This window comes from Sus scrofa, chromosome 4 (genome assembly GCF_054392235.1).
Source record: "Sus scrofa isolate SSC_HxYL_T2T_F1_AM1 chromosome 4, Sscrofa_HxYL_maternal_Yorkshire_Landrace_v2.0, whole genome shotgun sequence".
Classification (NCBI taxonomy): domain Eukaryota; kingdom Metazoa; phylum Chordata; class Mammalia; order Artiodactyla; family Suidae; genus Sus; species Sus scrofa.
This window is the reverse complement of record NC_139386.1, coordinates 104,371,923-104,387,943: the sequence shown is the minus strand read 5'-3', so window position 1 is coordinate 104,387,943 and position 16,021 is coordinate 104,371,923. Positions and strand designations below refer to the sequence as shown.

The window sequence follows — 16,021 nt, the reverse complement described above, 5'->3', positions numbered from 1 at the left end:
ATCATTTTGCTGTACACCTGAAACATTGTTAAATCAAGTATACTTCAATTTTAAAAAATCAGTTGTATTTGACCTTTCATGACCTGCGATGGTCAAAAGAAAAAAAAATCATGTTCACTTCCAAGGTGGGAAGTTTTTGCCACTATGTAATTCTTAAATTGGAGAATATAATTAAGCTTCATTGATTTTTTTTTTTTTTAAACCAAGTCATGAATAGCCCAGAAGCCGGGAGCAAGAAATATCATGCTTTAGTCATAGCAGTATACATACCAATAGCAGATAGTTATTCTCTGGGAGAGAATTTAACTTATAATGTCTCATAAATGTGCTCATTCATTTGAATGTCTGGCCTTCAGTGTTAATTACCAATCTTACATCCTAAGTTAATACCAAAAATCCTAAGGCTAGTCTGATTCTTATCTTAAGCCTTGAATTAAAAAAAAAAAAAAAAAAAAAACAGCCTACGTTGGCTATTTCCTAGTTAATCTTCCTCATTTAGTAATAAGCTCAATAGTTATGGACTATTTTGGGGTCATTTCTAGGAAGTTCTTCATTAAACTTCCCCAAGGAGTTTGGGTTATTGTCTGAAAGAACCCAGAATTCTAGAGATTCTGTTCTGCTCAATACTTTAAGTCCTCCTAGGGGAGGTTCTAAAACTGGTCCAAGATCTGCAGGGTGTTAAAGAAACCCTTTTAACACTAACTTCTATATATAAGGTTTTGTTTCTCAGTGTACATCAGGAATTCTAAGTGCTACTTCTGAATCTGTCACTTCATCTTCTTATGCTTATAATTCTTCATCCACAAGAGGATGGCAGTAATAGTGACCTACAATTCAAAAGCACTCCCTACTTTCACCTATTTCTTTAGCTCCAGGCAAGCTACTGTCATGACCGTGTTTCTTCCTTTCTTTTCCTTTTTTTTTTTTTTTTTTTTTTTTTTTGTCTTTCCAGGGCCATACCCATGGCATGTGGATGTTCCCAAGCTATGGGTCAAATCGGAGCTGCAGCTGTCAGCCTACACCATAGCCTTAGCAACGCTGGATCCCAGCCACATCTGCAACCTACACCACAGTTCACAACAACGCCAGATCCTTAGTCTACTCAGCAAGGCCAGGGATCGAACCTGTGTGACCCTTTTCTTATAACTTGAGAATTTCTTCAAAATAAGTTTTCTGAGTGGCAACTATAAGACTATCAAACTCAATATTTCACACAAGGAAATGACTTTTAGTCTCTATTTGGCTTTTAACAGGTGCGTCAGTATGTGGTACAGGTGATCTTCTCTGTGACTTTTGCATTTTCTTGCACCATGTTTGAGCTCATCATCTTCGAAATCTTAGGAGTATTAAATAGCAGGTAAGTAAGAGTACTAATTAGCTCTCCTCTAAAAGAGACCTATGTTACTTTCTTTATGGTGGAAGATTTACTGGGATCCCACAGCTGAAAAAAATCCAGCATGTGGTTAGTTTAGTTTCAGCAACTGTAATAATCATAGCAAATATGGGTCCCAGGCAACTAGCTTGACAAAGATTGTGAAATTGTGGGAAAACAAATCTAACCATTAGTTCTGAAATACTAATTGAGGCTGAGGCTGTGAGAGCCAAGGTCCCAGGCTTTACTTCTAGAAGTTTTATTTTTCTCAGTCTGCTTTCTGACCAAATCCAAGAAATGGCCCTTTATATTGTTCTGCTGACTGAGAAATCTCTACCTGAAGAGATCGCAATTCCTCAGAACTAGCTGAGTAAGGGTTTCTTTGAAGACTGAACTCCAGTTCCTACCAGTCTAGTTACTTTTGCTGATTTCATTGGCATAGTCAAGTCTGATTGAACTTAGACTGTTCTTTAAAGCATTTTTTAAAAGCAACTCCTGTCCTCCTACAAATAACAGCATGTTAGTTTATTGAACGGTCTATCCAAAGCATTTCTTGCTTGTTAAACTGCAAGTTTGAGTTGGGGGGACAATGTTTGTGTGTGAGTACATCAGCTAACTATGTAAGGTTTTGTTGTACTTTATCACTACATGGAAAAGTCTCTCAAGAATTAAGTGACATTGGCTCTGCAGTCAGAAATCAATGCTGAGGAGTTCCCGTCGTGGCTCAGTGGTTAACGAATCCGACTAGGAACCATGGGTGGGTTAAGGATCTGGCGTTGCCGTGAGCTGTGGTGTAGGTTGTAGACATGGCTTGGAACCTGCATTGCTGTGGCTCTGGTGTAGGCTGGCAGCTAAAACTCTGATTAGACCCCTATCCTGGGAACCTCCATATGCTGCGGTAGCGGCCCCAGGAAAGGCAAAAAGACAAAAAAAAAAAAAAAAGACAATGCTGAGCTAAGCTATATAAGTCATTATAAACCCCTGACGTTTGAGGCTTAGAGATTGTATTCGCAAATTCATTTTTTGAGAATCAGAGTTGATAACTGTGGTCTCTCAATAGATAAATTCAGAGCTTGTAGAATAGTAAAACAGGAATATGTTCTGACTCTCCTGATTTTAAATTTGTTCTTTAATAATCCAAACCTTGCTTGGATGAGCTGGATATAGATCCTGTAACTGTCCAGACTAGACAAGTGTTATTTTACATGCTGGTTATTAGCTTTTATTCAAGAGCCCAGAAATAAAACAAAGCATATATGGCCAACTAATATTTGACAAGGGAGCCAAGAATGCTCAATGGAGAAAAGACAGATTGGTCAATAAATGATGATGAGGAAGTTGGTTATTCATACACAGAAGAATGAAACTTGACCCCTATCTTACATTACTCACAAAAGTTAACTCGAAATGGATTAAAGACTTAAATGTAAGACCTGAAATCTTGAAACTGCTAGAAGAAAACATAGCAAAAAAGAACTCCTTGATATAGATCTTGGTGATGATTTTTTGGAAATTACACCTAAAGCACAAACAATAATATCAAAAATAAACAGATGGGACTATATAAAACTAGAAAAGGCCTCTGTACAGCAAAAGAAACCATCAACAAAGTGAAAGACAACCTATGAAATGAGAAAAAATTGCAAGTCATGTATCTGATATAGGGTTAATATTCAAAACATATAAAGACCTCGTACAACTCAATAGCAAAAACCAAATAATCCAATTTAAAAATGGGGAAAAGACCTGAATAGACATTTTTCCAGAGAAGATTTACAAGTAGCCTGTAGGCACATGAAAAAGTGCTCAACATTGTTTGTCAGTAGAGAGATACCAATTAAAATCACAATGAGATATCACCTCACATCTGTTAGAGTGGCCATCATCAAAAGGGCAAAAAATAACACCTGGAAGTGTGGATGTGGAAAAAAGGGAACTGTTGCCGGGATTGTAAATTGATACAGCTGCTATGGAAAAGTGTGGAGACTCCTCAAAAAAATTAAAAATGTAACTACCTTATGATCTAGCAATTCCATTTCTGGGAATATATCCAAAGGAAATGAAAACACTAACTCAAAAAGGTATCTGTACCCCCGTGTTGATAGCAGTATTATTTACAATAGCCAAGACATGGAAACAACCTAAGCGTCCACTGATGGAGGAATGAATAAAGTGTAGAATATATATACAATGGAATATTATTCAATCATAAAAATGAGGAAATCCTCAACATTTATGGCAACATAGATGACCTTGACGGTATTATGCTAAGTGAATAAGTTAGAGAAAGACAAATAACTGGACGATCTCAATTATAAGTGAAATCTTAAAAGCAAAAGTAGGAGTTCCTGCTATGGCACAGTGGGTTAACACTCAGGTCATTGCAGAGGCGCGGGTTCAATCCCCATCCCAGCACAGTGGGTAAAAGTATCCAGCGTTGCCGCACCTGTGTCTCAGATTCAGTCCCTGGCATTTCCACATGCCAAGGGTATGGCCATTAAAAAAGGGAGAAAAAAAAAAAAGTAAAAACACCAAACTCATAGAAAAAAATCGTATTGGTAGTTAGTAGGGCAGGAGTTTGGAGGAGGGGGAATTGGATGAAAGTGATCAAAGGATACAACATTCCAGTAATAAAAAGTACTAGTGGAGTTCCCCTCATGGCTCTGTGGTTAACAAATCCGACTAGGAACCATGAGGTTGTAGGTTCAATCTCTGGCCTTGCTCAGTGGGTTAAGAATCTGGCGTTGCCGTGAGCTGTGGTGTAGGTCACAGATGCGCCTCAGATCTGGCGTTGCTGTGGCTCTGGTGTTGCTGTGGCTCTGGCGTAGGCCGGTGGCTACAGCTCCAATTAGACCCCTAGCCTGGGAACCTCCCTCCATATGCCGCTGGTGCGGCCCCAGAAAAGACAAAAAAGAAAAAGACAAAGACAAAAAAAGAAAAAAGTACTAGTACCCTGCTGTGTTATATACAAGAAAGTTTTTGAGAGCAAATCCTAAGAATTCTCATCACAAGGAGATTCTTTTTTCTTTCCGTTGTATCCATATGAAATGATTACATTAACTAAACCTATTGTAATCATTTCACAACATATGTAAATCAGACCATCACACTGAATGCCTTAAGCTTATGCAGTGATGTATGTCAATTCTTTCTCCATAAAACTAGGAAAAAATTTATTATCACAACCTGAAATTTCACTGCTATCTGAGCAAAGGTCAGCAACTTTTCTTTAAAGAGCCAGATAGTAAATATTTTAGGCTTTGTGGGCCACACCATTTCTAAGGAGCTACTCAACTCTGCTGTTGTAGAGTGAAAGCAGCCATAAGCAGTATGGAATCAAGTGGATGTGACTGTGTTCCTATAAAACTTCATTTATAAAAACAGGTCATTGTTGGAGTTCCCATCGTGGCGCAGTGGTTAACGAATCCGACTAGGAACCATGAGGTTGCAGGTTCAATCCCTGGCCTTGCTCAGTGGGTTAAGGACCCGGCATTGCCATGAGCTGTGATGTAGGTTGCAGACGCAGCTCGGATCCTGCGTCGCTGTGGCTCTGGTGTAGGCCAGCGGCTATGGCTCCGATTTGACCCCTAGCCTGGGGACCTCCATATGCCATGGGAGTGGCCCCCAAAAATGGCAAAAAGACATGAAAAAAAAAACAAAAACAAAAAAAACAGGTCATTGTTTGCTGACTGCTGATCTAAGTAGTATAGATAGAACTGTAACTAATAGTCTAAAACCGAAATTATTGTTTTTGTAGCTGATGTCTCCCAACTTTTGATTCATTTATAGTTAATAATTCCATATAGTAAGACATATCATCACTCAGTTACTTGGAAGTACGTTTCTTAAATAGTTAAAGAGTATGGAAGTAGCATTGCTAAAATCTGGTTCTTCTTTGGATGCTTTTTTGGGGATCAAGTAGACTGAGACACCTTCTGTTACACCTATTTGCTCAGACTAACATTTGGTCCTACTATGTAACAGAATTGTGGGCGTTTATCATATATTACTATCTGCACATTGATTGTATTCAAAATAGTTTTCAAAGGAAAATCTTGAATTTGACCAAGAATTTTCTTTTGACTCACCTCTAAACAGAAGTGGTATAGCCTCCTATTCAAATATGTAATCTCATTGGTACCCTTCGTTTTTTCCAGAGAACGTCTCTTTACCTTCAGCTCAAATGACAGTTAAAGTATGTGGTTTTCTTTTAGTTGGCATATGGATTACACTTGTCATTTCAAACCCACTGCCTCCCAATATCTTTCAGAAGCTTAGTGAAATACTAAGTATGATTGCCAGGAGGATGTGCATCTTGTTCGTAAACTCTAAATTCTCTAAAGTAGGTAATCTAGACAAGCAAAAGCTGTCAGTTTATCTAAACTAAATGGTATCGGGTCTCTCTAGGGTAACCTTTTACTGAATAGCTCTTCGTTTTATGATTATTGCCATCTGCACTAAGGAGGAAACAGTAAGAGCGAGCCCTCTGAAACTCATTGATGTTTCTTTTGAAAGGCTGTTGTGGAAAATGTTGGGGGGTTTTGTTTGTTTTTTGCTTTTTAAGGCCACACCCGAGGCATATGGAGGTTCCCAGGCTAGGGGGTCAAATCGTAGCTGCAGCCACTGGCCTATGCCACAGCAACATAGGATCCAAGCCACGTCTACACCACAGCTCACAGCAATGCCAGATCCTTAACCCACTGAGCGAGACCAGGGATTGAACAGGAGTCCTCACTGATACTAGTCAAATTCATTTCTGCTGCACCACGATGGGAACTCCCCCTGGGAAACATTGTTAATTGACCTCATATTTTCTTCTTTATCAAGTCTTTGGAGAAATTGCAATATGATCTTGGTAATAATTCAGTAATTATAAACCAGTGGTAATTATGCTTCCTTTAAGTAATTTTTTATTTTTCTTACACTATGATTTGTCTAACTGATCAAAGTTTCTATTTCACATTAACCATTACAAAACATAAAGCTAAATTTTTGAACTACCTGTAGCAACTTTCTAGAACTCTATGGTGTGCATTTTCATAATTGGACCTGACCTGAGATTTTACCTATCTTTTGTCATTGTTTTTCCTTCCTTTCATATTTCTTTATAATTTATTTCATTATCCTGTATTTTACATATCCTATAAGCCACTTAACCACTTACTCTTTTTTGAAATAAGGCTTAATTATAAGTTTAAAATCAGTAAATACAAAGGACACCATCAAGAAAGTGAATAGATATCCCACAAATGGGAGAAAATTTTTGTAAATCATGAATCTGATATGAGAATTCTATCTAACATATATAAAGAACTCTTAAAACTCAATAAAAAGACAAACAAAACTTAAACATGAACTAAGGATTTAAATAGGCATTTTTCCAAATAAGATGTACAGATGGGCCATTAACACATAAAAGATGCTCAACGTCTTTATTATTTTTTTCAACATCTTTAGCTATCAGTAAAATGCAAATCAAAACCACAATGTGATACCACTTGATACCCACTAGGATAGCAATAATCACAAAGACAGTTATAAGTGTTAGCGAGCCCTTTTGAGAAATTGAAACCTTCATGTGCTGTGGGCAAAAGGTAAAATGGTGTAGCCACTTTGGAAAATAATGGCAGTCTTCAAAAAATTAAGTATAGAATTAGCATATGACCCAACAGTTCCACTCCCTGGTAGATGCCTAAAGAGAAATGAAAACATATGTCCACATAAATATTTACAGCATTACTATTTTTAATAGCTAAAAAGTGGAACAGCCCAAATGCTCATCAATTAATGAATGGATAAGCAAAATTGGTATATCCATATGATGGTATGAATGTAATTCAGCCATAAAAGGAACTAAATATTGATAGATGCTACACATGGATAAATCTTGAAAACATTGTGCTAAGTGAAAGAAGGCAGTCACGAAAGATCACATATTATGTGATTCTATGTGTATGAAATATCCAGAATATGCAAGTCCATAGAGACAGAAAGCGTATTGGTGGTTTCCTAGGCTTTAGGAAGTTGAAAGGAAAGGGGAGTGACCGCTAATGGGTACTGGGTTTCATCATGGGGTGATAAAAATGTTCTAAAATTGATTGTGGTGATGGTTGCACAGCTCTGAATATACTAAAAAGCATTCTATTGTACACTTTAAATGAGTGAGTTGTGTCTCAGTAAATTGTTATAACAATAAAAAGTCCTAAAAATATTTTAATCAGTAAGTAAAATATATTTTATAAACAGCAGAAGTAGTCATGCAAATCAGATGTTTATATTGAGGGTATAAAAGAAGTATTTATGGGTCTTTGTAACATTATTAACATTTATTTTCTTTTATGTTGAAATAAGACTCCCAGTCGTAAGTGAAACAGTCATTCTATCAGTAATAATATATATTGATATATGTTATTATATGAATATAGCTAGAGCATTAACATTCTCAATTCAATAAGTAAAATTCTCAGGAAGTTAATATGGCCATATGTATCATTCAGAACTTTATAAGACATTTTTTAATTTCTATAAATGAACAGATAGTAAAGTCTAGTTGACTGATTAGATGGGATATATTCAGTATTGAGTTAAAGAGCAAAAGATCCTTTGGAAGACTAGAGAGTGAAAGTTGCTGCCCTCTTCCTCTCCTAGTGATGTTCTTTGACATGTGTTTCAGCTCCCGTTATTTTCACTGGAAAATGAACCTGTGTGTAATTCTGTTGATCCTGGTTTTCATGGTGCCTTTTTATATTGGCTACTTTATCGTGAGCAACATCCGACTATGTGAGTATTTTACCTTTGTGTTAGCACATAGGTTAAGATGAATATTCTTAGGGGCTGAGGCTGTAGAGAGCTTCGTTTCTGTATTATTTTCAGTAGCTACTATTGTTTGGGGGCACCTCATAAAGGTTGGCACAAAATAAATATTGAATGAGGGGTTAGGTCATTTGTCCTACCACAGCCTTATTTCTCTTTCTCCTATAATGTCTTTCTTTTCATTTGTCCAATGCAGGGTACTATTTGTACTTTTTGACTTGTATTGATAATTGTTACTAATACTATATCAGAAAATGTCCCTATTTCCCCCTTTAACTGTCCTTTGTAAAAATTTCTTGCATTCTTTAAAAAAAAAAAAAGTCTCCCCTAACTTACTACCTACATCATAATTTCAGCCAGATTTCTCTTATGATGGTAAGAGATTTAGAAAACAATTTCTCAAAACTGTATTGTTCCTTCACTCACTTGCAGGTGAACAAGCCAGCCAAATATTAGTTAGCAAATTCCCATATTTTTAAGTAGAGAAAGCACCTTAACGTGTATCTATTTCACTTTGTCTCCTCTTTCTTAGTGCATAAACAGCGACTACTTTTTTCCTGTCTCTTATGGTTGACCTTCATGTATTTCTTTTGGAAACTAGGAGATCCATTTCCCATTCTCAGCCCAAAACATGGTGAGTGTATATGTGGTGAAGAGGGGAAAAGGGTTGTTTATAATTTTCTAATTTTGAAAAAAGTCAGTTTTTTAAAGCTATGGATTTTGGGAAATTTAGCAAGTTACTTCTCTAAAAAACATCTAGTTTTGAACTGTATCTCTTTCACCCTAGGAATGCTAGTTGTGTAATAGTCTTTCAAATACTGGTTGTGGGATAGTCTTCTTTAATTTTAGATCAGGAATTTTGGCTCTAGGTCAGTGAATGAACTTTTTAAGGCAATAAGGGGTAAAGAAAGATGTCCTTAATTTAAACCTCCTGATACTGGATGCAGAATTATGGGAATATATTTGTGTACGTGTTTGGAGGTGAGGTATCCATAAGCTTTTATGAGATTCCCAAAGGGGTCTGTGACTCAGAAGGTAAACGGCCAGTGTTCAAGTTGTAATAAAGATTGTCTTTAGGAAGTGTTTGTATTTTGGCAAAGAGCAATGACATAAACACTCAAAATTAGTAGACAAGGAGTTCCCGTCATGGGGTTAACAAATCCGACTAGGAACCATGAGGTTGTGGGTTCAATCCCTGGCCCTTGCTCAGTGGGTGAAGGACCCGGCATTGTCGTGAGCTGTGGTGAAGGTTGCAGATGCGGCTCAGATCCTGCGTTGCTGTGGCTCTGGCATAGGCTCGTGGCTACAGCTCTGATTCGACCCCTAGCCTGGGAACCTCCATATGCCTCGGGAGCGGCCCAAGAAATGGCAAAAATACAAAAAAAAAAAAAAAAAAAAATTAGTAGACAAATAGCTTTTTAGGAGTTAGTGTCTCTCCTCACGCAAAAAAAAAAAAAAAAAAAAAAAAAGTTCATTTTAAATACAAGAACTGGTCATGGACAAAGCCCTAATTTCTATGCTAAAAACAATGAACAGGAGTTCCTATCATGCCTCAGTGGTTAACAAATCCGACTAGGAACCATGAGGTTGCGGGTTCGATCCCTGGCCTTGCTCAGTGGGTTAAGGACCCGGCGTTGCCGTGAGCTGTGGTGAAGGTTGCAGATGCGGCTCAGATCCCGTGTTGCTATGGCTCTGGCGTAGGCTGGTGGCTACAGCTCTGATTAGACCCCTAGCCTAGAAACCTCCATATGCCGCAAGACAAAAAAAAAAAAGAACAAAAGTCCTCAGCTAACAAGTTCTTCTAGAACTACTCCAGAAATATATAAATAAGTAAATATACACATATACATACATATGTGTGTGTGTGTATATATCTATATCTATATATATATATATTTTTTTTTTTTTTCTGATTAGAGAGCCCACTTGTAATGAATACACTGAAACTGTCATACTGGAGCTTTTTTTAAAAAAATACACATCTTTTCATTTCACTATTCTGCTATATCTATCAAGGCTCTTACAGTAAAAAACAGAATCTGCCCTAACTGGTTTGAAGCAGAAAGTGATTTATTACAGCATATTAGGGAGTTTTAGAATTTCTAGTAGAACAAGACACAAAGTTTATATGTGTTTTAGACAGATTTTTTTGTGTGATACTAGAAATGAGGGACAATAGTTATAAAAGGACTCCAAGGCTGCTTACAACTATAGCACAAGCTCACATGCAGTCCAGAGATGTAGCTCTAATACCTTTCTCCAGCTTTCTCCTCGTCAGCAGTCAGCTCACATGACCAGTGCAGCCAGACCATGCCCGAGAGGAGATGAAGACTGGGACATCTATTGCACCTCCATCCATCCCTCTTAAAGGTTTTATGGGAATATCCTGAAGAATACTCCAGGAAGAAGAGCTAGGGAGACAGCTTCAGTTTCAATCTTTCCTTTGTGCTCCAATAAATAAGCATTTTGGTTTTGTTTCTGAATGTTCAAGTATCCAATTATTTTGACCCTGTAGAAGAAATAAGTAGGAAGAAAAGTTATGGCAATGACTGAAAAGCAGCCAGGCTTACACTGCCTTTTTAGAGCTTTCACAGGACTGTCCCAACAACCAGTATGGTTTGTTGCCATGGAGACCAACAACAACAACAAAAAAAACCCCTCTAAGACATAATTCTTACCTATAATGAAAAAATGCCCATAAAAATATATCTAATGCAGTACCCAAACCTAGGAAGATTGGAAGACATTCCACACTGGGAAAGATTAGACTAAGAAAGCATATGAAGCTAGAAAGAATCTGTATGAGCAAATAGCAACACTGAGTTACTTTATCCATCTGAATTTCCATTTATTAGCTGGAAAGCAAGAATTATAGTGATTGACCTTTACTTCATAGAAATGCTGAGATTAAGTAGATAGTATCTAAAGGTACTTTAAACTAGAAAAAGATATTTAATTAAAGGATACCACCTTAAAGAGTATAAAAGTAGAAGGGACATTTTCCCAGTTTTTTATATTTAGCAACATGTATTAATCCCTTGGATTTTTTTTTTTAATGTTACTGGGTGATAATTATGTACTCACAATCAATAATTTGTTGAACACCTTCTATTTGCCAGGCAATAAGGTAAGCAAAGGTCAATAAGACATAATTTCTTCCTGAAAAAGGATGCAAATTCAAGAAGTATTGGAAAGTAGTATCAGCAGAATTTGGGTGAGGATTTATTCATCCGTTTAACATTCCAAAAATATTTATTGAGCATCTAGTTTAGATTAAATGTTAAAGATACAGTGGTGAGCAAAATAAACTTGGTTTCTGCCCTCCTGAAACTTACAGTCTAGAAGGAGGGACTAAATAGTGAGGAGGTAAATAAATAATTGCCAGTTGTGATCATTGTCATGGAACAAACAGTTTGCTATAATAAAGAATAATTCAGATTACGATGGCAAATTTACTGCAAGTGCATCAGTCATTCTGAGGAAGTGATAGTCAAGCTGAGATTTAAAGGACAAGACCAAAGGTAGACCCAACCAGAAGGCACAAGAGACATCATGTAAAGCACTTAGGTTAAAAAAAAAAAAAAAAAAAAGACTGGTATATTCAAGGAGGAGTAAGGACAGAATGGAGACCAGAAAAAATAAGATTTTTTTATTTGGGTGACTGGATAGTTGATGATGTCATTTGCTAAGATAGGCGATACAGAAGAAGGAATAAAATTTGAGCTTGAGATATGTTCAATTTGAGTTGTCTGTGCACATCCAAGTAATACTCAGTAGGTAATTGTATACACAAGTCAGGACTTAGGAGAAAGTTATGGATTTATCTGTCCTCCCAGAGATAATTCCAGAAATACAAAATAGACATCAGTAGTTAAATGCCATTAGATGAAGCTCGGGAACAGAAACATCACCCAAGGAAAACGCATAGACTAAAGTGAAAGAATTCTGACCCAAAAGATCAAGAAAAATTAAATAGAAAAGGAAAAGGGAAAACTGAGGAAAATGGTATGAAAGCAAAAAAGGGAAATAATTTTAAGTAGGAATGATTTGATGTCAAAAAAAAGTTTTTTTTAAAAGAAATAAACAAGAATTGGAAAATGTTGAATTTTGCATCCAGAAGAATATTTATGACTATATTATAATGGCTAAGAGCCATTTGGGTTGGATTCCTAATGCTGCCACATATTAGCTGTGTGGCCTTGACTAAGTTACTTTACCTCTCAGTGCCTCCATTTCCTCATCTGTAAAATGAGATTTTCTAATAATATCTACTTCATAGGGTTATGAAGATTAAATGAATTAATTTTAAAGCAGTCACCTGGTACTTAATAAGTGTTCAGTGAATGTTTCCTACTATATTGCTGTTATGATTATTAGTGAAAGCACTTTAATTGTGTAAGAGAAGGGGATGAAAGCTGAATTGTTACTGGTTGAGAAATAAATGGAAGTGAAAGAAGCATGGCTATTAAGGGGTAAATAAAGAGGATTGGCAACTATAAGTAAACTCAGTGCCAGGGATAGACTTTTTCTTAGGAAAGAGACTTAAAGTGAAGGAAATGAATAACAAAGAAAGACACAAATAACAAAGGAAGATACAAGAGAGAAGACAGGCAATGGAACAAGATTTTAGAGGAAATGAAGGGGAAATTAGAAAAGAAGCCCAAGTAGAGAAGTCTTAGCCTTGCAACGCCATGTTGTTCTAAGAGGGGGCAAGTTGGAGGGATGATTGCAGATGTAGTTTATGTCTATTAACTTTTCTTATATAATAAGGACACTAGTTAAGAACCAAGATTGGAAAGAGAAATTAAAGAGTATCTGCTAAGGGGACGAGGGAGAGATTGCTGATCAAGGGCAAGAAAGGTTTCCTTAGGAGCATTTGTTGTGAGCTCTGTTAAGACTGGAGACTGTACACCTCTAATGGCATCAGTGTCAGTATGCATCCTAGCAGTTTGGGGCAGCTCAGTTACGGGCACAGGGAAAGCAGTTAGATTGATCCAGGCTTGGAAGTTTGCAAGATCAGTGCTTCAGGAGGAAAGTAGGGGACTGAGAGCCCTGACAACAGAACTTAAAGCATACACGCTTGGAGTCCAAGCTCAGTGAAGAAGGAAATGAAAGGTTGGGGGAAGCACAAGGCTAGAGACCAGAGGTTACGATGAGCTCTGAAATGGTGTAGTGGAAATAAAGGAGCAAAAGGACTCAAATGTTAGAAGTTCGGCTTCAAAAAGAATAGAATTCCTGAATGGCAGTTCCAGTGTTAGGCCATAGGAGTGGATGGCTGTAGTGCATTCTGTCCTAGAAATAGGAAATGAAAACAAATTTAATCTAGTTTGTTCCTGTGATGCCAAACTTCCTGAGGTATCCTTAGCATTTCTCTCTCTCACTTTTCCCAAATACATCAATATCAGTATTTATCTTAGCTAGGGTTGATTTTCAGCATTCTCAAATAAAAGGAAGCAATTGATAATTAGAATACAACTGAGTTTTTAAAACTCACATATTTACCTTTGAGTTAGTCATTCATATATGAATTCATCCCATTTATTAAATGTATACCTCTTTATTGGTAGCAAAAATGAATAAGACATAGCTAAATAGCTTATGCCCTGAGGGAGAAATGTATACACTGAATATAACTACAGTGAAAAGTGTTACCTGTTGTTTATACTTTTCCAGCAGATTTACTTTCCTAATTTTTTTTTGCCAAAGCTTTTACTAAAAAGTACTACTTTGCTTTGTTAGGGTGCACACTTAGCTTGAATAAACGGTCAATAAGTGTTATTATTTTTTTATTATTTTACTATTACCATCACTCAATGAGAGATGATTCTAGAAGCATATGGGATACAAAGAAAATCAGTAGGCTTTTATGTATTTGTTGTAGAAAATCTACATATTAATAATTAAATTTAGCTTTTATAAATTAGTTACTATTTCAATGATGTTTCGTTTTGCAGTGCAGATGAAAACCATTTAATCTACATCACCTGGCATTAATGTGCTTTGCTATTTTTAGGGATCTTGTCCATAGAACAGCTCATCAGCCGAGTAGGTGTGATTGGGGTGACTCTCATGGCTCTTCTTTCTGGATTTGGTGCTGTCAACTGCCCATACACTTACATGTCCTACTTCCTCAGGTAATGAGAACTTTGTCTCTTTTTTTTCCCCCAGTTACTTCTTGAATCCATGTATCACATCATGCCACCATCATTAATTTTTAAATATTGAATCCATGACACTGCCTTTTAATTCTCCTCTGTCTTTATGGGCATTGACCTAGGAATCTTTGTTTTTGTTTTTGTTTTGTCTTTGTCTTTTTGTCTTTTCTAGGGCCGCACCTGCGGCATATGGAGGTTCCCAGGCTAGGGATCTAATTGGAGCTGTAGCCCGCCGACCTACACCACAGCTCACGGCAACACCGGATCCTTAACCCACTGAGCAAGGCCAGGGACCAAACCCGCAACCTCATGGTTCCTAGTCAAATTCGTTAACCACTGCGTCACGACAGGAACTCTGTGTGTATGCACACTTTTAACTTGGCATTGTTGTCTGCTCTATTACTTTGGTGAGGAACTGATTGGCTGAAGTTGGGATTAGCTCACATTACTGTCCTCTAGAAAAGTGCCATTAAAAAGTGGGAGTGAGGAGGGGATGGAGAAAGTTATATTGAAATCGTCATTTTAAAAATGAATAACTGTAGGACAAATAACAAGGGCAAGCAATGTAAGTGATAAGACTTATTTAGAAAGATTCCTAGGTTGAACCATGAGGTTGCGGGTTTGATCCGGCGTTGCTGTGAGCTGTGGTGTAATTTGCAGATGCGGCGCGGATCCTGCGTTGCTGTGGCTCGGGCGTAGGCCAGTGGCTACAGTTCCCAATTAGACCCCTAGCCTGGGAACCTCCATATGCCGCAGGGCCCAAGAAATAGCAAAAAGACAAAAAAAAAGTGTGCATACACATACACTGGATCAAAGCCAAGACAGTCTGTAAGAGAGCCAGTTACCTTCCACTTCACTGAGATCCCAGAAGTATTAGCTAATAAAAAATGACAAAAGCATTTTTGCTTATTATAGCCATTTTAAATTTCTCCAGAAAAGTACAGGCCCTTGTACTACTGGGTAACAGTTGAAGTTTATGTGTTTCTCCAGCTGCTTTGTGTTATGCCCAAGGATGGAACCCAAAACATTGCTGACAGATTGTGCTTATTATAGGAATGTGACTGACACAGATATTCTAGCCCTGGAACGGCGACTGCTGCAAACCATGGATATGATCATAAGCAAAAAGAAAAGGTAAGTTATTAACACATTTAAAAACTTGTGCTATTAGGGAGTTCCCATCATGGCACAGCAGAAACAAATCCGACTAGGAACCAAAAATTTGTGCTGTTAGAATTTCTCAACAAGGAAATTTGACTATGATTTCATGCTAACAGGGAATTTCATCTTCATTTTTAAGTTAGTGTACCATGACAGGCTTAATGTCTAATCTAAAGTGAAAGAAAATTTTCAAATTCAACCGTACTTCCTAACTTTAGATGAATTCTCTTAAGATAAAAAATAATAACTTTTATATTTGAGGGTATTCTACATTGGATGTTTTAATAGTTTATTGTCCTGTACTTTTATTAACTTTTTCATGCCTCATTTCAATCTTTTCAACTTTCTTTTCTCCAACTACGTTTAAAAAAAAGTCTTCCAGTCATTGTTGTTTTTATTATTTAAAAGTAATAAATAATAAAATTTTTATAAAAAAATTTTTTTTCTTTGGCTGCACCACATTATATGGAGTTCTCTTGGGCCAGGGATTAGATCCAAGCCATAGTTGCAACCTAAGCTG

At 37.0% G+C, this 16,021-nt stretch overlaps 1 protein-coding gene across 3 annotated transcripts in view; it reads left to right on the top strand.

Annotated features, from left to right (window-relative positions):
* Positions 1 to 16,021, top strand: part of GPHRA (golgi pH regulator A) — a 54,569-nt gene that overhangs the window by 13,401 nt on the left and 25,147 nt on the right. For all 3 annotated transcript variants that reach the window (XR_014844258.1, XM_085023120.1, XM_003481473.5), the window contains exons 3-7: positions 1,254 to 1,357; positions 8,046 to 8,152; positions 8,718 to 8,819; positions 14,199 to 14,319; positions 15,394 to 15,474. Coding sequence is in view for 2 of the 3 variants with exons in the window: in XM_085023120.1 (XP_084879246.1) it covers positions 1,254 to 1,357; positions 8,046 to 8,152; positions 8,718 to 8,819; positions 14,199 to 14,319; positions 15,394 to 15,474 (515 nt within the window). In the remaining variant the exon portion in view is untranslated. The remainder of the gene's footprint in view (positions 1 to 1,253; positions 1,358 to 8,045; positions 8,153 to 8,717; positions 8,820 to 14,198; positions 14,320 to 15,393; positions 15,475 to 16,021) is intronic.